General features: G+C 40.3%; 1 protein-coding gene across 2 annotated transcripts in view; it reads left to right on the top strand.

The window, feature by feature from the left end:
* Positions 1–23,115, top strand: part of AFF2 (ALF transcription elongation factor 2) — a 502,493-nt gene that overhangs the window by 459,921 nt on the left and 19,457 nt on the right. For both annotated transcript variants that reach the window (XM_007992918.3, XM_007992917.3), the window contains exons 9-15: positions 2,985–3,144; positions 5,018–6,028; positions 7,732–7,853; positions 12,097–12,319; positions 16,189–16,478; positions 17,040–17,103; positions 20,831–20,967. In XM_007992918.3, coding sequence (XP_007991109.1) covers positions 2,985–3,144; positions 5,018–6,028; positions 7,732–7,853; positions 12,097–12,319; positions 16,189–16,478; positions 17,040–17,103; positions 20,831–20,967 — 2,007 coding nt within the window. The remainder of the gene's footprint in view (positions 1–2,984; positions 3,145–5,017; positions 6,029–7,731; positions 7,854–12,096; positions 12,320–16,188; positions 16,479–17,039; positions 17,104–20,830; positions 20,968–23,115) is intronic.

The raw sequence follows: 23,115 nt of genomic DNA, 5'->3' as shown, positions 1-23,115 counted from the left end.
AAAGCTGATGTACTTCTTCTTGTTCTTCCTATACTAATTTTCTCTAAGTGTTCATTGCCAAAATTGACTGTGCGTGGGGTCCCACCTGAGAACGCAGAAACAGATTTAGCTACAAAAATTCTTAGGATACATAATTTCACGTATCATTTCATTGGGTCTCAGTCAAGGTTGCCCTTATGTTTAAAACAATTTTAATTTCATGTATTTATTTATATCTACTTACAAGTATTGTCAAATTTTCATATATGGTTTCTATTCACATCCATAATTTCTTACAATTCTGAAATTCAACAAATTCTGAGAACCAATATTTTTTTCTAACCTCGAGACAAACTCATTTGATGATAAAACCTGACCTAAACTGCTGTAAAGATATTTATTTAAAACATTTATGTATTCCTCTTACTGTGAATGTTACTGCAGCAATAGTAACAAGTTTTATTAAGGGGTGCTTATCCAGATCCCATTGAGACTATTATATATGGTATATTCAGCATATTACTTTTTAAAATTAGAAACATCTGAATGCTAAAATACATCTGTTCTCAGAAGGGCTTTAGATAAGAAAGATACATACAAAACACACACACACGCGCGCACACACACACACACACGTTTTTCTACTAAATCCATGAAACTTTGATTTAGCTGAGGAATAAGTTGATTTTGGTAGATAAATCACCTGTACTTCATGTGTATCACCTTAATGTGTTTGGTTTTGAGGAAGTAATCCCAGGGATTTTTTGTTTCCTACAGAAGTTGCTAAAAAAATATCTAGTAAGTGGAACTCTATCCAGAAATATTCCAAAATCAACCTAGAGTCTATTTTAGCTTAGTAATAGCAGGATGACCAGCTTCTTATTAAAATAAATGAGTGCATAAATGTGAAATGATACTAGAAAACAGCCTTTTCACTTGAGAATCACAAATGTGGATACAAATCAGATTTTATCCCTCAATCCACCACCCAGTATTCTCAGTGTTGCAAATGCTCTGTGTTATATTTAAAACTTCACTTGGGAGGAATTGAGGCCAAATTAGCCTAATCTCTGGATTAGTCTCACTTAGATTTCTGTTCTCTCAATCTTTATTTAGTAACCAAAGACAAAAACAATTGATTAGATTTAAAGATAACTTTGCATAAATAGGGTATTATTACTGACACTAAAGAGAGATCTACAAAAGAATACAGAGAAATAAGAACCCTGTTATATAGGTCTCCTCCCTTTCCCCCTACTGCTGGGGGAAGACACACGGTTCTCAGGAGATACAGTAGTCTCCTTATTTCTTGTACTTTCCCTAATCTCTTGATGTACTTGACAGAGGAATGTACTTGTAGTTCGCATTTACTTAGCAGATAGCAGTTTAAAATGAGCTTTCACTATATGAAAGAAAATGTCTACCTGGGAGATTAAAGGGCCAGTCTTTAAGGACACATGGCACAGGAAGTGGAAAGGCTCTCTGCACTGAGTAGTGACTGATGAGGAGCCCTCGCTGGCTTTGAAGGGATCCTGTTCCTTCCCAAGCAGCAACTCAGTATGGCTCCAGCTCAGCGAGTTGTAATGTTGGAGAAGAGGCTGTAGTGAGGGCATGGGGTGGAGGCATGAACTCGTTTGGGTTCAGGCAATGAATAAATGTCTGTGCTCCTTGAGTTGGGGGCTGGGGAACCCTTGCGGATCCTCTTTGTCACATTTAAACATGGGGTCACAGGACCAGGTGATCTCCAGGACCAGACTGGGCTCTCTTGACTGAGCTGCTGCTTCAGATTTGGGGAATGTGAGGGAGAGAGCAAGTCAAGTTGCTGCTGCATGCAAGGGGCTGTGAAGGCCCAGTAGATGGCAAACAGACAAACAGGCCCTGAGCACCCCCCTCCCCATGAGCTAAACTGATCTCCAAAGAGGGGTTAGGCTGAAGAGACAGAGGGAGATTAGAACCTTCCCCCAAATTTAGAGACCCATTTCTGAGAGAAAGGAAAATTCAGTCCAAAGCGACAATGAGAAAAAGAAAGGTGATGGCATACCCCAGTGTGCCCAGATGCAGCTGAGGCTGGTTTGTTATAGGACACAGAGAGCAAACGATTGGTAAGGAGGAGTATTGATTATCAATAAAGGCAGAGTAGCAAATGGTGTCACTTTCCAAATGCTTTGCTTGGTCAGCTTTACAAACTTAAAATCAATCATTACAGCTGATTGGTCTCTTATGATCACACCTCCTTGTAAGAGTTACAAGGAGGTTATAAAACTTATGGTGGAGGAGGCCTAGGAGTGTGTTGTCACATTCCCTTATTCATACACCCAATAGACAGAAATTGAGGACCAACTCTAGTCACTTTGAGGCTGAGCACCAGGCCCTCAGCAATGGATACGCTCAGCACAACTAGTGTCCTTTGGGGCAGCTGGGGGGCCAGGGTGCTAGGTGCTAGTCTTGGCTCTCCAACTAGCTGGGAGGCAGAGACCAGCTCCACCCTCTTTCTGAACCTCAGTTTCCTCTAATTAAAATGATAACTGAACTCACTCCTTCTTGGTAATAGAACTATATACCATATGTTTCACTAAGATCAGAGCCTCTTGATGAACCTGTGGGGTATTGAACAAGGGGGCAACAAAAAATGAAAAATTATCTTAACTGAAAAAAAAGGGACAGTTCAACATCTAAGGCACTACATCTATATCCGCATCCAGAAGGCATGCAAACTTGGCTTAAGGTTTTTATGTTGAGTGAGGGTGGCAAGGTTTTCTGGAAGACAAGGCAGTGTGATGGAAAGCCAAGGAACTTGGATACACATAGGCCTGGTTCTCTTCAAACTTTTCAACTTGGGCCAGTCACTGGACCTCCTCAGCCTCACATTTCCTATCTGTAAAATGGGGATGGTAAACCCCACTCTGCCGGTATTTCATGGATCATAGGCCCTTCTGCTGAACTGGGCTGTTTTCCATCTGATTTGAGAGTAAATGAGGCAATGAATTATGTTGTTTTTCTTTCAGCCCACCCTTGGCCACTCCCCAGCCCCCACCTGCAGTGCAAACCAGTGGGGGTTCTGGCAGCTCCAGTGAATCGGAGAGCAGCTCTGAGTCAGATTCAGACACTGAAAGTAGCACCACTGACAGCGAATCTAATGAGGCACCTCGTGTGGCCACTCCAGAGGTGAGTAAAGGTGCCAGAGACCTAACCATGATCTGCCTGTCCTGGAGGCAGCACCCTCAACACACACACACACACACACACACACACACACACAGTCACACTTTCAGCACAATAATTAATTCAGCACAATAACCACTTCAGAAAAGTATCCAGATATTTAACAGCATTTTTTAAAAACATATATTCACATAGTCCTAACATGCATACATGTTTTGCTGTGTGACTGATTTGCTGTGTGACTCACTTAGCTACTCTTAGCATAGTAAAACTAGCATAGTAATGAATAGACTAGCAGCTTGTCTTCTGAGAGAACCCATGAAGCCAGTCAAGATCCAATTCTGGCCTTGGGGACACTAACCCTTACTATCTAAAGTGATTAAAGTGTGAATTGCCACTTGGCAAGTAAGACCCAAGAAGTATGGCTTTCCTTAAAGGTAAAATGATTATTTAAATGTTATATGTTCTTTATTTTAATATGCATCCTTCAAGTGTGTTTGATAATAATTCACCAAGACATTTAACACAGCTCCATGAAATACTAAAATAATAATTTTGAAATAAAAGAATTTGCTTCACATCCTCTCTGAGTCCAGGATAGCTACTCAATTTCCCTGAGCCTGCATTTGGTTACAGCAAGTAAATTCCACCCTCAACCCCCGGATCTCCATACACTTGTTTTTCAATAATCAGAAAAGAAAAATAGGAGACAATAATAAATTACTGCTATTAATAATAGAAATCCCTGTTGAACATGGACCATGCATGTGCCAGGTACTGTGCTGAGCTCTTGACTTGCATTGTCTCATATCATCCTCATGACAACCTTACAGAGTACTTATTATTATCTTTGTTTTATAGATGAGAGAATAAAGTTCTAGGAGGTTAAAAAGAACTTTCCCAAGATCTCACAGATAGACAGTGGTAGAGCCAGGACTGAAAACCCCAGTCTATGTGTATCCAGAGCTGATGTTCTCAACCCGAGAACTCTGCTGCCCACAGTGGCAGCCGATACAACTTCCTCAACCCTTGCCTGCCATTGTCTTGTGCAGGTTGCTATCACAACTACTCAAGTGTTTTTAATTCTGTCACCCTCTATTGGCTGGTACCATAAGCCTCAGCTGATGGCTTTCAAAAGAAGAGCTCTTGTAATAAAAATGATGACTCTTTTTTCAGCTGGCAGAACTCAGAGTTAGGAATCAAGGACCCGAATAGTACACATCATTGCCATGGTTTAGTGGATGCTAATGTCTGCATGCATGTCCCTATAAATTGGTTATTGCCCATACACCAAAGAAAGCTCAGTGGTTTCTATTTTTTGGAAGTAAACTCTTTTTGTCCTTCAGTAAAAATACAAAAGGCCTAATCTGTTTGCAGGGAATGACAGCATCACATAGAAGGCACTGGCACTCTGGCAGCTGGAAAGCGTTTCCTTTTGAATTATACCTGAGGTGCGCTTATGTTCCTTTCAGGATCGGAGACTATTACCTCTGCCTCCTGGTGAGAGGTTGACTGATGATTCCCACAAAGGATTTTGGAAATAGGTTTCCCTCATGGGCATCCCTGCCAACCCACTAGAACATCTCTCTGTGAATAATTCTTTTCTTTCTGGCCAAAGTAGAGAATATTTTCAGAGAAGGAGTAGAAATGAGTTTAAATAACTAGACTGCAGCTGGTTTGTATCTGGCTATTTAGGTCATTTGAATATTATGGATAGTGGGTGTGTGCAGGTGTGTGTTTATGAGTGTGTGTATTTGTATATGTGTGAACAGTCACTTGACATCCAAGGCTTTTAGTAGTAGTCTCTGTACTGAGGGTTCTCTTGAATCCTTCCCAAGTGTAAAAATCATTCTTGCTGCTGTTTCTCAATCTGCAGCCTGAACCACCCTCAACCAACAAGTGGCAACTGGATAAATGGCTTAACAAAGTGACATCCCAGAACAAGTCTTTTATTTGTAGCCAAAATGAAACACCCATGGAGACTATTTCTTTGCCTCCTCCAATCATCCAACCAATGGAAGTCCAGATGAAAGTGAAGACGAATGCCAGTCAGGTCCCAGCTGAACCCAAAGAAAGGCCTCTCCTCAGCCTCGTTAGGGAGAAAGTCCGTCCACGGCCCACTCAGAAAATTCCAGAAACAAAGGCTTTGAAGCATAAGTTGTCAACAACTAGTGAGACAGTGGCTCAAAGGACAATTGGGAAAAAACAGCCCAAAAAGGTTGAGAAGAACACCAGCATTGACGAGTTTACCTGGCCCAAACCAAACATTACCAGCAGCACTCCCAAAGAAAAAGAAAGCATGGAGCTTCCTGACCCACCAAGAGGCCGCAGCAAAGCCACTGCCCACAAACCAGCCCCTAGGAAAGAACCAAGACCTAACATCCCCTTGGCTACCGAGAAGAAGAAGTACCGAGGGCCTGGCAAGATTGTGCCAAAGTCTCGGGAATTCATTGAAACAGATTCATCTACATCTGACTCCAACACAGATCAGGAAGAGACCCTGCAAATCAAAGTCCTGCCTCCATGCATTATTTCTGGAGGTAATACTGCCAAATCCAAGGAAATCTGTGGTGCTAGTCTGACCCTCAGCACCTTAATGAGTAGCAGTGGCAGCAACAACAACTTATCCATCAGTAATGAAGAGCCAACATTTTCACCCATTCCTGTCATGCAAACTGAAATGCTGTCCCCTCTGCGAGATCATGAGAACCTGAAAAACCTCTGGGTGAAGATTGACCTTGACTTACTCTCTAGAGTACCTGGCCACAACTCACTCCATGCAGCATCTGCCAAGCCAGACCACAAGGAGACTGCCACAAAACCCAAGCGTCAGACAGCTGTCACAGCTGTGGAGAAACCAGCCCCTAAGGGCAAGCGTAAGCACAAGGTAAGCGGTCCAAAGTAGCCTGCCAAGTGCTTGTGAGCAGTGTCTGTTTGTTGTCTAACTTGATCTTGAGCCTCATTTTCAAGGAAGCCAACGGCAGTGCATTGCAGATTTTGGTAAAGGTGATGATGCTTTCTGTGAGAAATGCAGTATTTGACATGACTAGAGAGGAAAAACTAGGAATGATCTGTAGCCAGTGGCAAGAGTGTCCATTATGGCATATGAGGACTTATGATGCATAGGAAAGAAAAATACGCAAGTACTCTCAATGTCCAAATGCATCTTCTGGGGCTTCTTCATTCCTCTGGACAAACATTAGCATCTCCACAGCCTAGTTATACTCTGAGCCTCCTGAGTCCTACCAACCACATGTTCTGCCCAGCCTGCTGGGATCACTGACCTATGTGGTAGGCTTGACTTGGGAAAATCTTACCTGCAGGAGGTTAAAACTGAATTCCAAGGCTATAAAGTATACTCATAAGGTGAAATCCAGAGTGGCCCTTTTCATTTGAACTACGTCTAGAGAAATGGTTTGGTATCCAATATGCTCATTCTGTTGTATCTCCACATCTCAGGGTAGGATTTTTTTAGAGTGATGTTATCTCATGATGATATTCAGGTAATCTTATTTCTGTCCCAGTGCTGTCACAGTGACTAGAAAGGAGGTTCTCAGTCCTTTCTTCATTTATTCTGTCCCTTTCCAGGAAAGACTTAAGATTCCTCATTGAGCTGCAGCCCCCACAGTGGCCAGGCCATCCTACTGGCTAGGATGCTGCAAGAATGATTGCAGTTATCATTCAGATTGACTTTACAAGTTCCAAAACAGAGGGTATTCTCTCTGAGTTGCATACCAACATACCTAATGAGAGTACAGTTTGAGCATCCCAAATCTGAAAATCCAAAATCCAAAATGCTCCAAATCTGAAACATTTTGAGCACTGACATGACACTCAGGAGAAATAAATGTTCATTGGAGCATTTTCAGATTTTGGATTTTTGAATTTGAGATGCTCAACTGGTAAGTTTAATGCAAATATTCCAAAATTCAAAAATATTCAAAATCTGAAACACTTCTGGTCCCAACTATTCTGGATAATGGCTACTCAACCTATATTCCAAAATAGGGACCAAGAAGTCAAAGACCTTTGCCCTACCACTGATTCTCCACACTTAGTGATGATGACAGTATAACCACAGCTGACAATGTACCTTCAAAACAGCACATGCAAAAGTCCAAAGGTGTGCTTTGAATGTGGTTCATTTCCTTGCACGGTGCTCATTGTGTAAGCAGTCTTTACATGTCAGCCGTGATCCCCATGCTGCTTGGACGGGATTTATGTTACATTCAAGTTACAATATTAGTTTCCAAACTACACATTTGTGGGGGCATTGTTGATGGGAGAAGTGTCCAAAATTTAATAGATTCTCTTTACTTTTGTCGTGAGATTCTCATGCCACTCAGTCTTTACACAGAGGTTCAGATCACACAGTTCCACTCTCCCAAATGCCAACTTCTTGGTAGGACTAGGCTAGGCAAGTTGATTGCTTTTCTGTCTGATCAAAGGTGCACATTTAACTCTCCTACCTAATCTAAAAGTTAAAATAAAAGCGAACTATGTATGTTGCTCATGTTTTTAGTGTATAAAATATGGTTGTCTGAATGGTGCCATGCATTTCAAGCTCTGTGTATTTTTTCCTTGTTAAAGCCAACAGAAGTTGCAGAGAAGATCCCTGAGAAGAAGCAGCGCCTGGAGGAGGCCACAACTATCTGCTTGCTCCCCCCTTGCATCTCACCAGCCCCACCCCACAAGCCTCCCAACACTAGAGAGTGAGTTTGCCCTGTCTCTGTATGATGGCTTGGTATGATTGTTCAGACTCCTAAGAAATCCTGATTGAACCTGTTTGGGGGATCCTGCCCCAGAATACTTTAAGGTAAAAAACAGGAGTCTCTCAGTCAAGGCCTGACAGCTGTCCCTGGCCACTGGTCTAACAAAGGTGTGATGAGGGGTGGAACATAGGCTGCCAGAATTGGGGTGACTCCATGAGCTTTTAGCAACATTTCTTTACTGTAATTCAGATTTATCACTAAAATTAGTCAAAATGAACTTTTAGCACTCAGTGAAGGGTAAAAGAAGTAAATAAATTAACAAGAAGCGTCAAGAGAAGCCCTATCACTTTCACCAGATCACTTGCTTCTACCCAACGTTCAGTTCTGATGGTGATTAGCCAATTTCCCTGGAAAAGCAACTCCTTGATCTTGACAGAATGAGGCAGCTGCTTCCTCTTTGATGTCATTACTTAACATTGATATGAATCTTGAGGACCAGGAGCTATGTCCGGAATTCCACAGAAGCCAAGGGAATGAAAACATAAAATGCCGGCTTTTCCTGACACAGAGCCGTCCCAGGACGAGGGCCACTCCCAGACAGCTCATCTCTCTGGCCTCCCCAAACATGTCATTCCAAGGAGCTGGCACCCCTTTTTTCTTCTCTCTCTGTGTGGAAGGTTCCAGAGTCCATCAGGAGGCCTCCTGGCACCTCCTCACTCAAACAGCTTGAGTCTTCTCCAGAGAAGTCCTGCCTTCTGTTTCTGCCAAGCATTGTGACCAAGTTATTTCTGTCTTATAAATATCACTTAACTAACAATCATGTCAGCTACTTGAACCATTCTGTCTGAGTAATTATTGCCATAAATTCATTCAACGTTAGAGATTACTTCCATCAAAGCCCAGATTTGGAGCTTATTAGCAGCCCAGAGCAGAGAGGCAATCTGGCTAACTGCTGCTAACAATTGATTTCACAGATTACAGTTTATCATCAGTGATATGGCATCAATCTGCTACAGATAAGATGTCGGAAATAAGTTATCAGCTTACATTTGTCTGGATCTTTGTTGTTTTGAGATGAAAGAAAAGAAAAGGTCAATTACCGCTAGATCTGGTTTAACTAATAAGATTTGGGTCCTGGGCTGCTCTCTCCCTGAGGATCAGTAGTTATTGGTGAGGTGCGTCTGTATTCTCTGATATAACTTTGCTCTGAAACATCCCTTCACGTACATACTTGAAGTTCTCAGAACTAGAGACCCTTCCAGTGGAGCAACCTGACCCCTTCACCTCAGGGTGGACCAGGCATGTGAGGAGACATGCTCCCCTGATGGTCAGGCATGGTCATTCCAGAGCCCTCCTCCACTGTTTGCAAGGAAGAAGTACTAAAATGGCATAGCTGTGGTGGCATTGCTTCCTCAGTTTCCAGGCTTGGACCAATTTGGGCCATCCAGCCTTGCCACAACCTTCAGTCCCCACAGATACATTCTCTAGGTGACCCAGTGGCCTGTCACTTTCCCCATCTTATAAAAGAGAGATGACCAAGTATTACATAAAGATCTAGTCATTTGAGTTGGTTCTTACCAAATGTCATGCTCAGGGTTGGGGTCCAGCCCCAGCTGAGGTCTGAGGCGAGTGTGTGGATGTGGGGCAGGGAGCTGGAAGAACACTCAAAGAGACAGCAGGTAAATGAGACATAGCTTTATTCAGCAGCTCCTTCACAGGGTGAGTGTTACATTTATACATTACACAAACAATAGTGGCAGAGAGCCAGGTGGTGAGCTTCTCTATGTTACGTCTTCATGGCTATGATTATATAAGACGTGGGACTGTGTGCTTGTGCCCCAATCCACTGAGTCATCTAGGCTGTTTACTTCAGCCTATGCCTGCTGCCCTATGCCTGCTTGACTGTAGCACAGCCATGTTCCTTACACCAAATGGTGTCTTTAATCCACTATCTTTACAATGTCTCTGCTTTTCTAGTAGGTAGGAAAGCAGTGTTTCCCTTGTAGCATTTATCGTTCAGAAAGAGCCTCAATCAGTTTCTTATGCCCATCAAACAGATGAGTTTTCTCTGGAAAACTTTCTGGAGTTGAGGAAGAATAAAGCAATGACTGACCTCTTAGCAGTCTCCTCCTGGGAATCCTCTTCTCAAGCTTTGCTCCTTTGTGCCTTATTAACCTTTCAAACAAAATGGGAGACAACATTCACTTTTCTAAATGACTATTCTAAACCTAACAAAGATTCCACACCAGACTATGACAGCTATAGTTCTCCATACTTCAACAGAAGGACTCTCCTGGACCTCCCCTTCTTTTTTAGAGCTGGTACCTTCAGCAGACCCTCTAAGAATTGAGTGCAGGTGGTGATGCTCTTCTTTTCTCTACTGTTCTCCTCTGGCCTATTGGAAGAGGTACCCAAAGACGTAAAAGCTGTTTTTGTAATTGGAAGTCGTAACAATGACTGAGTGGTCTCTAGAAAATGCTCCCTGGGTGTCTTTCACCAAAGAAGTCTTTAAAGACCCCATGGTTCCAGATCATGACCAGGCAGATGTAAAAGGGCCAGGTCACGGGTGCTCACTGTACAGAATGCAATGAATCCCCACTGGTTGGTTTAGTGGCAGACAGGCAGGCATTGCATGACTGTAGTTGCCAATGGCAAAGTAACTGCCTCTCAGAAGTAGCTCTTTCCCTTGCAGCCCCCAGTTTCTTCTCAGGCAGCTCAAGTAGTGGGGGAGTAGTTACAGCTAATGAGCCACCATTCACCTCCTGTAGATGCCACAGCCATGCTTGACATCCACACATATAAATTCTCAAAGGCTTGGTGCCTTTGTAATTATTACACTTAATGTGATCTGCTATTTGTGGAGCTTCCTCATGGACAAGAATCTTGATCCATATATTCACCATCATTTTAATCAGGCATCACTAGTATTTTAAAATGGTTATACATGTCAAAGCAATTTTTAAAATCCATTGGAAAGTATTTTTAATTAATTTTAATCAATTGAGGTAATGACAGAAACAGTTGTGTTTTTTCAGTTTCACTACACAACAAAAATTAACATAGGGCCACATTTATGAAACAAAAGATGGAGAAGATGACACATATTACAACTGGCAAATTTGTGCAACACAGTGGAAGTGGGCCAAAGAGTCTGCATTGACTTCTATTTCAGGGAATCAGACCACTTGAATGCTTGTTCATCTTTGATTTGTTGTTTTGAGATATTGTAAATCTATATTTCTAGACACTGACTGAAACTGACCAAGAGGAAAACATAAATTCTTGTTGACTTAATTTGCTATTGAAAATGTAGTCAATAATCATGAAAAGTAAATAGCTGCACAGTGCAATATTAGTTGTCTAAGAAAAGATTAAAATTCAAGTAATCTTCATTGATTAGTCTAAGACAGTAACTAAAATGAAAATCCATGACCCAATTACCATGTTAAGCAGCTAGCATAAGGTTTCACTTGTTCTGTTTTATTTGAAGTCTCAGACTATTTGATGGTGCCCATTTAATGGGCAGATAAATCAGTTTGAAAGCACGGGAGTACTTTTAAAATTGCAGATGTCTAATGTGAATATGACGAGATAATATTTTTAAATGGAGTTTTGTAAAGTGGAGTACATCAGTACTTCAGTATAACAATTTAAGGTCAGAGGCTCATTATGCTTGGCGTTGGAGTAGAACATTCTGTATATACAATTTGCATTGTATGTCACAAAACTATTTAGTGCATTATTTATTTCTAAGTAATGCATAAGCATAATATTTCTTAAGACAATATTCTTCCACTGATTGTTTATTGTGCCATTTATTGCATGATTGTGCAGTTAAGTCCTAGGGCAAAATAAGTAGGAACCATCCTGGAAAATGATGGGATTAAAGTCTTCATTGTATTTTCCATAAAAATCTAATTAACAGTAATCTTGAAAAGTTGAAAATATCCTACTGTAGCACACTCCATTAGACATTTACATTTTTCATGGAGTTCTGCTGCAAAGACATGAATTTATTCTTGGATACATATGTATACATATATCTATATTTATATAGAGAGATATCTGTATTTATATAGATATCTATATCCATGTCTATATGCATTTTTATATATACTCTTCACCATAGATAGAGGGATAGCAATTAAAATATGACTTCAGCTGACAGTACTAGCATCATGGGGAAAATCAGAATAAAGAAAGAGAAGACTTTATGACACCCTACACTTCTTGTTTTCCACAGAAATAATTCATCCAGGAGAGCAAATAGAAGAAAGGAAGAGAAACTATTTCCTCCTCCACTTTCCCCACTGCCAGAGGACCCTCCACGCCGCAGAAATGTCAGTGGCAATAATGGTCCCTTTAGTCAAGACAAAAGCATCTCTGTGACTGGACAAATCACATCTACCAAACCTAAGAGAACTGAAGGCAAATTCTGTGCTACTTTCAAAGGGATATCGGTAAATGTAAGCATCTTGGAAGAAATACTGTAATTGTCGGATAGAAACAAGTTAACTCAGCTCATCTAACTTGATCATTTGGGGATGTTGCAGGAGGAAGGGAGGAAGATGCAGAGAAAAAGTATGAGAGGCCTGTGTATACAAACACACAAACTCTCCATTATTTCTCTTTGTATAGTGCCTAGTATATTGTCACAAATAATTAGGTATTATAAATGCTACAGATGTTATTATGACACTGATAATGCTTAAAAGAATCTGCAAAGTCATTTCCACAAAGGCTAAAATCTACTGGGTAAACATGATAAATATATTAATATTTGCTCCTAGAAATACATCATCCTTCTTAGGGAAATCATTAGGCTTCTCTGATAGCAGTGAGCAACCAGTGCCTCTTCTTGGGCCATTCTTTCTTTCTATTAATGATTTGAAAGCTGGGAGACTTTGTGGTATAATTTTTGCCTTACCCTGTGAGTTAAGACACTTAACTCTCAACTTGCATAGTGTTAACACTGCAACAAATTTGCTCTATGACTCTGGGCCAATCAGGAAACATCTCTGAGATAATAACATGAGTGGATTTGACTAGATGATCTATAAAGCTTCTTCTAGCTCCAAAAACGTTTGCAATTTTGTGCTCGCAGAGTCTTCTCTATTCCATTTAGCCATGAAGTCCTGTTTATTGACTCAACGGGTGAGTAAGTACAGAGAGATGACATTTCTATATAACTTACATGATCATGGCTGAATTCAGCCATTTCCAGTCAGATGTGCCAGGACTGACATAAATGCCACGTGTGGTGGATATAACGTTTCAGGGTTCTTGCCACACATCTTGGCCATAGAGACAAATGACACTGTCTTGGGCTGGCCTGTTTGGTCTAGGCCAATCTGACTGTGGCAGTAGAGACATGGAGCTGGCTTACAAGTTTTTTACGGCTCTGTTTCTTTTAAAATGTTTAGGTTGAAAAAAAATATTTGTTTTCTTCGTATCCATCATAGCAATTCGTAGATGCATAGGTTCTCAGCACATTTATATCAGTGAGATCTAGGTGGTAATAATTATTTCATATTCAGAAGGTCCAGGATCAACTGTAAAAGATCCACATAAATATAAGAAATACATTTCACATTTGGCTTTTATCTTTAAAGTGACCCTGTTGACTATGGGAAGCATCCGTGCATACGTGCATGCATGCACTCAGCAAACACTGAGGGCACTGGGCTGTGGGGTGGAGGGACAGTATCATAAATCAGAGATGGCTCCAGTGTTCAAAGAGCTCTCAGTCTAAAGTGAGCAATGAGACATGTGCTCAAAGGACTAGAATGTAAAATAGCTGGTGATTGGTGTCTTAGGGCAGGGATAGAGACAGGTCTCTGAATGGTCCAAGGACGATTAAAGCACTTCTGGCTGTAGGCATAAGGCAGTTTTCCTGGTGGAGGAGGCATTTCCTAAGTTGGTCCTTAATAGATGAGTAGGGTTTAAAAATGAAGGGAAGTGGATGAAGAAAATGTGGTCTATCCACAAAAATGGAAAAGGAAAGAAATCCTGTCATATGCTACAACATGGATGAACCTTGAAGACATTATGCTAAGTGAAATAAGCCAGACACCAAAGGCCAAGACCATATGATTCCATTGACATGAGTTCCCCAGAGTAGTTAAATTCATAGAGACAGAAAGTAGAATGGGGGTTGCAAGGGTCTAAGGCAAAGGGTAAATGGGGAGATACTGTTTAATGGGTACAGAGTTTCAGTTTTGCAAGATGGAAAGAGTTCTGGAGATTGGTTGCACAACAGTGTGAATATACTTAACATGACTGAACTGTACACTTAAGAATGGTTAAGATGATAAATTTTATAATATGTGTATTTTACCACAATTTTAAAATTTTCAAAATGCAACAAAAATAATAAGTTGAATAAATTATCACAAAGTGGTAAAAAAAAAAAAAAAAAAAGAGAGAGAGAGAGAGAAATGAATGGAAGGCTTTTTGAAATCCAAAACTTCACATGTATCAAATCAGGAAAGTGAAAAAAGCAAGGGCATGTTCAGTTCGGTTGAAACTAAGGTTCATGGAAGGGAACAGTCGCAGATTGGACAGAAAGCTGCAGCCAAATCAGGTAGGGCCTTGAGTGCCAGCAAAGGAGCTTCAACCTTGAGTTTGTATTTGAGTGCAGGGCAGGGAGATGCTAGAAAATTTGTTCAGGAAGCTCAAGCTAGCAGACAGCAGAATGAGGGTGGAGGCAGAAGCTAGCTCAAGGGCTGGGAGTCCAGCCAGGAGACTCTTTGTTAGTCTCAGTGAGAAGCCGTGAGGGCCTGCATTTTGAGGCTTTGAGGGAGAAAGGGACAAATTCGAGAGATATTGGGGAGATACAATTAATAGGAGTAATTAACTGCAATTAACTGTTAATTAAGGATGAAATAGAGCAGTGGTTTTCAAAAAGAGTTTTAGGAGCATTATCATTGTTCAAAATGAAATAATTTATGGAACTTCAATATATAAAGCTGATTAAAGCAGAGCAGCTCAGATGCAATGAAAGGTGGGGAGTCTCTACCTTGCCAGTTTCAAGTGCCCCTAGCCCAGATACTACTGCAGTTCCCTGTGTAATTGTGCCAAACTCAGTTTGGAAACTCTATTGACATCGAGAAATTCAGCTTTGATGACAGGGAAGACCATCCTGCCATTAACAGAAACAGAAAACTGGTTTGATCAGTGATTTGGTTTGCCAAAAATTTGAGGTGCTAATGGCCATGTTGGTGGAATTGTCCTAAGATGATCACTGTAGGCTGGAGCTTTGGAGATTGGGTAAGATTGAGGTTTCCATTTGGGTGTTACCTACTTATTGTTAAATCTGTGCCAATAACACACAAGATTGACAGATCATATCAAGAAAGAAGAGATCTGCAGAGTGAACTTTGGGGAACACCAACCTTAGAGAGATACCAATTCAGAAGAGCAGAAGGAAGAGGAGGCACCATGGGAAGTATGGTCAGAGAGAGAACAGTCAGCAGAGTCCGATAGTTGCTGGGGGCGGGAGGGCAGAGTCGGCCACTTGAACACAGCAGGTGATCTTGTGATACCACACTGTCACATAATTACAAATCTTACCACCTCCTTTCTCCATCCTCTCTACAGTAATGACAGTTCAAAGCAAAGCCCTTGTAAGTATTTTACCCATTTGATTTTGGACCTGGTAGAAATGAGGCTTCACCATCCCAAGATTTCAAAACAAAATAGAGATACACTCACATTTCACTTAGCTAGAAACCAATCAAGAGCCTCACATGAACAAAAGGGCTGATTCAACCTCAGTTCAGCCAGGGCAGGGATGATTAGAGTACAATTTCCTGGTATTTTGCTGGACTGTATCTGGTATTTTGCAGAGTGACCTGAGGACGTTACTTACCCTAGAGAAAGCTTCTGGGTTGGTTCCCTTATCAAAAATACCCACATCAGGGTCAAGGGATTTATTTAATATCTCTATCTCTCCCTCTCTTTGTCCATGCATCTCTTCCTTTCTCCCTCCCTCCTCCTCTCTCCTCTCTATATTCTTCCTTCCCTTCTCCCTCACATTTACCACTGGATTTAGACCTTTGCCATGGCTGTCTTAATGGGATGGTGGAGCTATGTAATCGCAGCACCCGATTATCTTGATGTTTGGTGTCATCATAGAATAAAAGCTGGTGATTCATGGTGTTCATAAAATATCCAGGGTCACCTATTTATCCTTGAGCTGTGTGCATTGGTTTCTTTTTCTTTTTCTTTTTTTTTTTAACCTTCTTTCTTAACGTGCTTGACATTCAAAGCATTTATGACAAGATGTTTTAAAAAGCTGGACCTAATGGAAACTATTTGTACTCCTTTTTCCCAGGAGGGAGACACTCCAAAAAAGGCATCCTCTGCCACCGTCACTGTCACCAATACTGCTATTGCCACTGCTACTGTCACTGCTACTGCCATTGTCACCACCACTGTCACAGCTACTGCCACCGCCACGGCCACCACCACAACTACTACCACTACCATTTCCACCATCACCTCTACCATCACTACTGGCCTCATGGATAGCAGTCACCTGGAGATGACATCCTGGGCGGCTCTGCCCCTACTATCCAGCAGCAGCACTAATGTCCGGAGACCCAAGCTCACTTTCGATGACTCGTATGTTGTTCCAGATTATCATGGACAGTTTGGAGTAGTGAATGGGGGATGGGGGTAGCATGGCTTTTCTAGTGCTATGCATGTGTCACCCCAAATAAGACCTCAGCATCAAATCCTATACCCTTAAAAGTACACCCCACCTGCTGCATACACACTCACCACTCTGTCCCCACCAAGAAATGTTTTTGTCCCATTTTAATTATGCAGCATTGTTACTGTTCCAAAGGCAGGTGCAAAGGCAGGTTGTTTTGTCCTTTCCTATCCATGTCCTCACATATAACCAACACACAGATTTATAGCCAGGTTTTGTTTGATCTATTTGGACAACTGTAATGGTTGGGGTTGGAGGATGTGGTTATTTATCCTAATGGGCCATTATGTACTTCAGATTTCATTTACAGTATTATTTCAAGGTTGGTTATGATATGAATGACAGCATTAGTCTGCCTTTTTCAAGGCATTATATGGGGATAAATTTATAGCAGAAAAGGTTTGATGATTCAGTCTTTTAATGAAAAGATGAAGCGTTGGTTTCTGAAAGAGCTTGTTTTGTTTATTTAGGGTTCACAATGCTGATTATTACATGCAAGAAGCTAAGAAGCTGAAGCACAAAGCTGATGCACTGGTAGGTTCCCTTTTTCTCATTGCTTTGTTCCCATTAAGGATTTATGTTTCAAAAGCAAACAAAGAAAGCACTTTTCCAAACAAATTTTCAGTAGCACAGCCCACACCTGCCTGTAAACACATTGCTGCCCTGACACAGGGAGATTTGAGCTGGTAAATTACTTAGCTCTGTAATTCCCAAAGTTCTCAGGGCTTGGTTATCATGTCATTTGTTTTCCCACTGTTCTTCCCCTTGCCCCAACTTCAGAAGCTCAATGGCGTATACCATAGTCATTATCTTTCAAGTGAATTTGAAATGACTTATGAAACTTCCCTGGAAATGATGCGCTTTTTGGGTCCAGTAAGCCAGAAGTCATGTGAGAATGTGAGAGTTGTTTAGAGCTGTCTAAATGGCCTCAAAAATTGGCTTTGGGAAAACTAGGCCTGAGGAAAAACTCAGCTCCTTGCTGCATTTGATGACATGTTTTCAGAGTGAGCCCCTCAATTAGGCTGCGGTCCCAAGCAGAGAAAAGAAATTCTGTCATCTGGATTTCTCAAGGTATTTTACCCAGCTGCCTCCAAATGTTTTAGCCACCTAGATCAGTGATAAGCTCAACATTTTGAGTTGTTTGATTTGGTTGAGGCTCCTAACAGTGGGTCTCAACCACACATCACATGGGAAGCTTTAGAATAACTCTGATGCCTACCCCATATCCCGGACCAATGAAATAAGAATTTCTGGGACTGGGACCCAGGAATGAGTATTAAAGCTCCCCAGGAGATTCCCAAGTGCAGATATTTGAGAACCACTGTCCTAGGGAAGGCCCTAAATTCAGGCTTCTCACTTTGACTAAACCCCATTGGGTTAAAAAATAGCATCCTCAAACATTGCATTGTGTCCCGCTAGGACTTAGTTGTCCCAGTAGTGTTTTATATTGGGAATGATGTGATGAAATACCATGACTAGTATGTGGCCAACATCAACTGTCCATGGTCCTTACATCTGCCTTTTCCCTACTTTCTGTCATTTCCCTGCTGTGGTACAAATTGCTTAGTGTCTGCAGGTAACCTTTCTGTGGTGTAAATTGTTCCTTAGAAACAATTTTCCCTGCTCCTGCAGACAAAAATGACAAGGCAGGCTGGGTGCTAACTCCATTGGAAATGCCAGGACAAACTGTACCTGTGACCATTGTATAGGTGATGAGAGATTTGAAAGGCACTGGATGGCAATGCTGCTGCCTCAAAGACCAAAGGTTTTCTCTAAATGTCCTCAACTCTATGGCACTACAGAGCACTCAAGTGCTCCTAGGGTTTGCCATCTGTTGAAATTGGGGTTAGGGAGCATACACATGTTCCTTTGACAAGCTGTTACATGAGCTGATGGAGACTGGGATGTACACAGGAGACCATGCAAATGAAATGTTTGAGGAACTGAGAAAAATCAGTGCCGCAGACATATACACATATAATTATGAACTAATAACACTCTACATTCCAAGGTTGTGTTTATATATATGTCTTTCAAGGGATCACATTTGGCGTAATCCATTTAGAATATGCATTCCCAATTGGGGAGACACTGCCCCTATGGGGGCAAAAATTGGTTTTGGAGATGGGGTGAAAAAGTTTTAGTTATTGCAATGGGGTGTGACCCTCCAAGGGGCCACAGGGCATAAAGAGAGAATAAGTATATTTTTGTATTAAAATTTCATTGGGGGTACATGAAAAAATACAGTGATCCCTCTGTATCTATAGAGGATTGGTTCCAGGACCCCCTCGGACACCAAAATCCTCAGATGCTCAAGTCTCTGATATAAAATGGCAATTTGCATATAATCTGTTCACATCCTCTAATATACAGTAAATCATCTCTAGATTACTTATAGTATCTAATACAATGCAATGCTATGTTAAGAGTTGTTATAATGAGTTGTTTAGGGAATGATGACAAGAAAAAGTCTGTATATGTTCAGTGCAAATGGAGCCATTCATTTTTTTCGGAATATTTTTGATTTAAGATTGGTTAAATCCATGGATGCAGAACCCACAGATAAAGAGGGCTGATGGTATCTTAAAAATTTCTTGGTGGTGGGGGGGTGATATTGAGAAAAAAGGTTGAGGAACACTTAGAGGAATGATATTTTTGCTAGCCTTATGTGTATATTAGCCTGGGAAGCACCCTTATAGTTTAAGCCACTCATTTTACAGATGAGGAAACAGTCCCAGGGGTGGGGCATAACTTGGCTATTAATTGGCACTATGATCATGTAATTTCCTGTCTGGACATCAGCTACTCCTAGGGAAGAAGGGCTTTAGGCTAGGTGATCTTTACAGATCTCTCCAGCTATTGGGTTATGAATGAAAAGTCACTTTCAGAAATCAGGATCTAAGAACAATTTCCAAATGGGAGAGCCAGTGGAGCCAGATGACCTAAGGAAATTATCTTGTAAGGCAAAAGAGAAAGGACCTGGTTTGCATATATGTATACAAGTTTTCATGAAATCGGCTTGAATTTTATTGAAACCGATATTTCTCCACAGTAACTTACAGAAAGAAAACCACAGAATTCCTGCAGCTCATAAAAGCTGAAGAACATTTATTGTAAAAAGTCATTTACAATAAGAGATTCTGCAGGACTTGTAGCTAATCATTTTATGGTTGTACTTAATCCTTTGCTAGAGACAGCTACTCTGCCATTTTGAAAATTGAAACTTTCACAGTTGCATAGAAAATATTTTGATAAAAGGTATACAAGAAAATTAAAATAGCTAAATCTGCATTATATTCCTTCTTTTACATAAAATACCATATTAGTGGAATTCTTACATCCTGCTATCAAAAATTGAAAATGTTAAATCCTGTTATAAAATACTCACTATAAAAGTGTCATATATAATATTCATTACACATAAAAAAGAAATCAGTATGTCTAAGTCAGTTTAATCATGACCATTATCAGGGCTAAAACCTTTGCAATAAAATTTTACTAAACTAAAATATTTAGTAGTACTATATTTTTTGGCTTTTTAACACACTATTTCAAACTATCATTTACAATGAAAGTGATGTGATTATTGTCAACAGTCATACTACAGCTTCCCATTTTTCATGACAGTAGCATCAATTTGTTATTCTTCTCCTGAGAGTGAAGTTGATGTGCTCACAAAGAGTTCTAAAGCAAAAATGTATGTGTTCATTGTCCATGAGACTTATAAAAAGCAGCCCTTAGTTGCAAGTACTGTCTATAGGACACTACAATGACTGGATAGTTTAGTAAATTTCATGAATAGAAACTAGTTGAGGCAATGATTTGGATCAGGTCCAGCAAAAAGATAACAATAACAGCAACAACAATGCCAGAAACTACATATGACACCCTGCCTGCATTTTTCTCTTCTCAGCTAGCCTTGGTGTCATGACGATAGAACCTTAAGCCGGTAACTTCATTGTTAAGACCAATTCATACATTGTCTTCTGTTTCAGGGTTTCTTAGCCTGGGCACTGCTGACATTTTGGGCCAGCTCATTCTCTATTGTGGGAGCTGTTTTGGGCATTGCAGAAGTTTATAAGCATTCCTGGTCCCTATTCACCAGATGCTCCCTCTCCCCAGGGGTGACAACTGAAAGTGTCTCCAGACATTGCCAAATGTTCCCTGTGGGAAGGGGGCAAAACTACCCCCGTTTCAAACCACTCTTTTATATGAAGGAGAAAACAGAGTATCATCTTGACGAGTCATCTTCCTGTTTCAGTTCGAGAAATTTGGCAAAGCTGTGAATTATGCTGATGCCGCCCTGTCCTTCACTGAATGTGGCAATGCCATGGAACGCGACCCTCTGGAAGCAAAGTCCCCGTACACCATGTACTCTGAGACTGTGGAGCTCCTCAGGTGAATGGCCTTTCTGCAGTCATCTTCCTACACTCGTTTCAGCTAGAATTAGAAGCTATGTTTTTAAAAATTTATCATTTCCACTTATTAATAATTTGTCCAAGCCATCCTCTTAGAAGTCATCATAATTAGTTCTTGCTATTTTATTAATATCATGGAAAATTTATAATTGATGGACACTGATTTTATAAATTATCTCCTCCAGAAGTTATAACGTGAGTGTTATAATTTTCAATATTCGTAACATTAAAGTGGAAATGTAGTGGGTAGAAATAAGTATAATCATTTTACCATTTAGCATTGACTTGTCTTTTCAAAGGTGCAGTTTTATAATTCAAAAAAATGGTGCTGTCAGGATTTCTATTACAAACCATGTTTTCTAAGAATTTTTATCTTGGTTATTAAAAAGGGAGGGGGCACTGTTCCAACTCGGAGTTGGTGTTTAAGGCTGCAGGTGTGGAGTAGACTTTCTATGCGTCTGGAATTAGGGAAATAGATGAGGTGGTAGTAGGGGCTGGCGGTACAGATGAGAGGATGAGAATAGGAGAGGGGATATTAACTGCACACATTATTGGTTTCATTTATATTTTAAATGAAATTTTCTGGCTGTTGGTCTTGGTGGTGTAGAAATTCTGGGTTATCAAAAAATTCATAGAAGAAGAGGAAGAATAGGTAGAAGAAGAAATAATCCATTCTGGTGTTATCCAATGATTTGCAGATATTTGTACAATAATTTAATCCACCCCTGAATAGTGAATAAGCACCATCGTTCACTAGATGGACTAAATAATCACTTTTGATTGATTAAGTAAGCAGTTTTTTACCTGAAAAGTCCTTATGTCCAGTTCCATCTGGCTTGATTAATCAATCATGCCAGGACTGGTTTATACTATCTTGCTTGTATCTGCATTAACTGTTACAAATCTGAGGATATTTGTACCTAAATCTTCACACAAACATTGGACAGATTTAGTGTGCATATTTTCCCAGTGACACATTCCAAAAGATAAAAAGAACTTTTTTTTTTTTTTTTTAAATAAAAGCAACTCTGCTGACATAGAATCAGAAGTTTAGTTAGAGCCACAAAAGTAGGGTGATTATAAGGGCAGCTCTAGCCTTGCCTGCTGAGCCAATCAGCCTTCTTTCTCTTTGCACTGCTCTGAAATGTAGGCACCGAGAAAAGTGTCAAGTACTTCTCCTTGACTTACTTTATATACTGTGAAAGGCACCACCACCATTCTGTAGCTTTCAAGAAGAAATTGATTGCTCAGTGTCTAGTCAAAACTACCTGTGATTTTCAAAGATACATAAGATGAACATACTGGCAAAAATTATAAGGATTCAAAACTGAAGGGAAACATTAGTGAACAAACACAGGGACAATTCATGCTCTCTATTCATTCAAAAATGCAAATTAAAAAAGGCACTTTTTAAATTAACAAGAAAACGTAACAATGTTAATATCTAGCATTAAAAACTACAGCAAAAGAAGGTCTAGCAGTGAACAAGACCTCTCCTACGCAGCTGATGGGAATGGAAATTGATTATTGTAAATTGAGGGCAATTTGGCATTGTGTAGGAAAAGCCATACAAATGAGTATTCATATCTTTTGATCCAGTACTTTAACTGTGGAAATCTGAGTTTTCTCTCCTGAAGAAAACAATTGTAAAGACTAGAACAAGTAATCGGTATGATGTTCAATTTGACATTATATATAATAGCACACAATTGGAAGCACACCAAATAATAATAGAAAAGTAATTACATAGTAGACACCCAACAGAATACTTTGCAGCGATTGAAATACAACAATGACAGAGACTATGCAGCCACACAAAATATATTTATAATATGATGTTAAAATAAAATCAAGCTGCAGAATAACATGCACACTACAATTATGATCATGAAAAGTTTGTATATGCATCTGAACCAAACTGGAAAGGAAATGAAATCATAGCTGTAATAAGTGAGTGAGATTATGGGTGTTTTCCCTCTCTGCATATTCTTCTTTCTTATTTTCTTTTAATAAAACACATGCTGTCTTAAAAATATGAAAGTAAAATACAAATTTCATTTTGTGGTAAAAGTGCGATGTGAATCATTAAGTAATTTTCTTTTAATTATTTGAAAAAAGTTATTTAGGG

The sequence above is a fragment of the Chlorocebus sabaeus genome, chromosome X (assembly GCF_047675955.1).
Source record: "Chlorocebus sabaeus isolate Y175 chromosome X, mChlSab1.0.hap1, whole genome shotgun sequence".
Lineage (NCBI taxonomy): Eukaryota > Metazoa > Chordata > Mammalia > Primates > Cercopithecidae > Chlorocebus > Chlorocebus sabaeus.
This window is presented reverse-complemented; position numbering and strand designations above follow the sequence as displayed.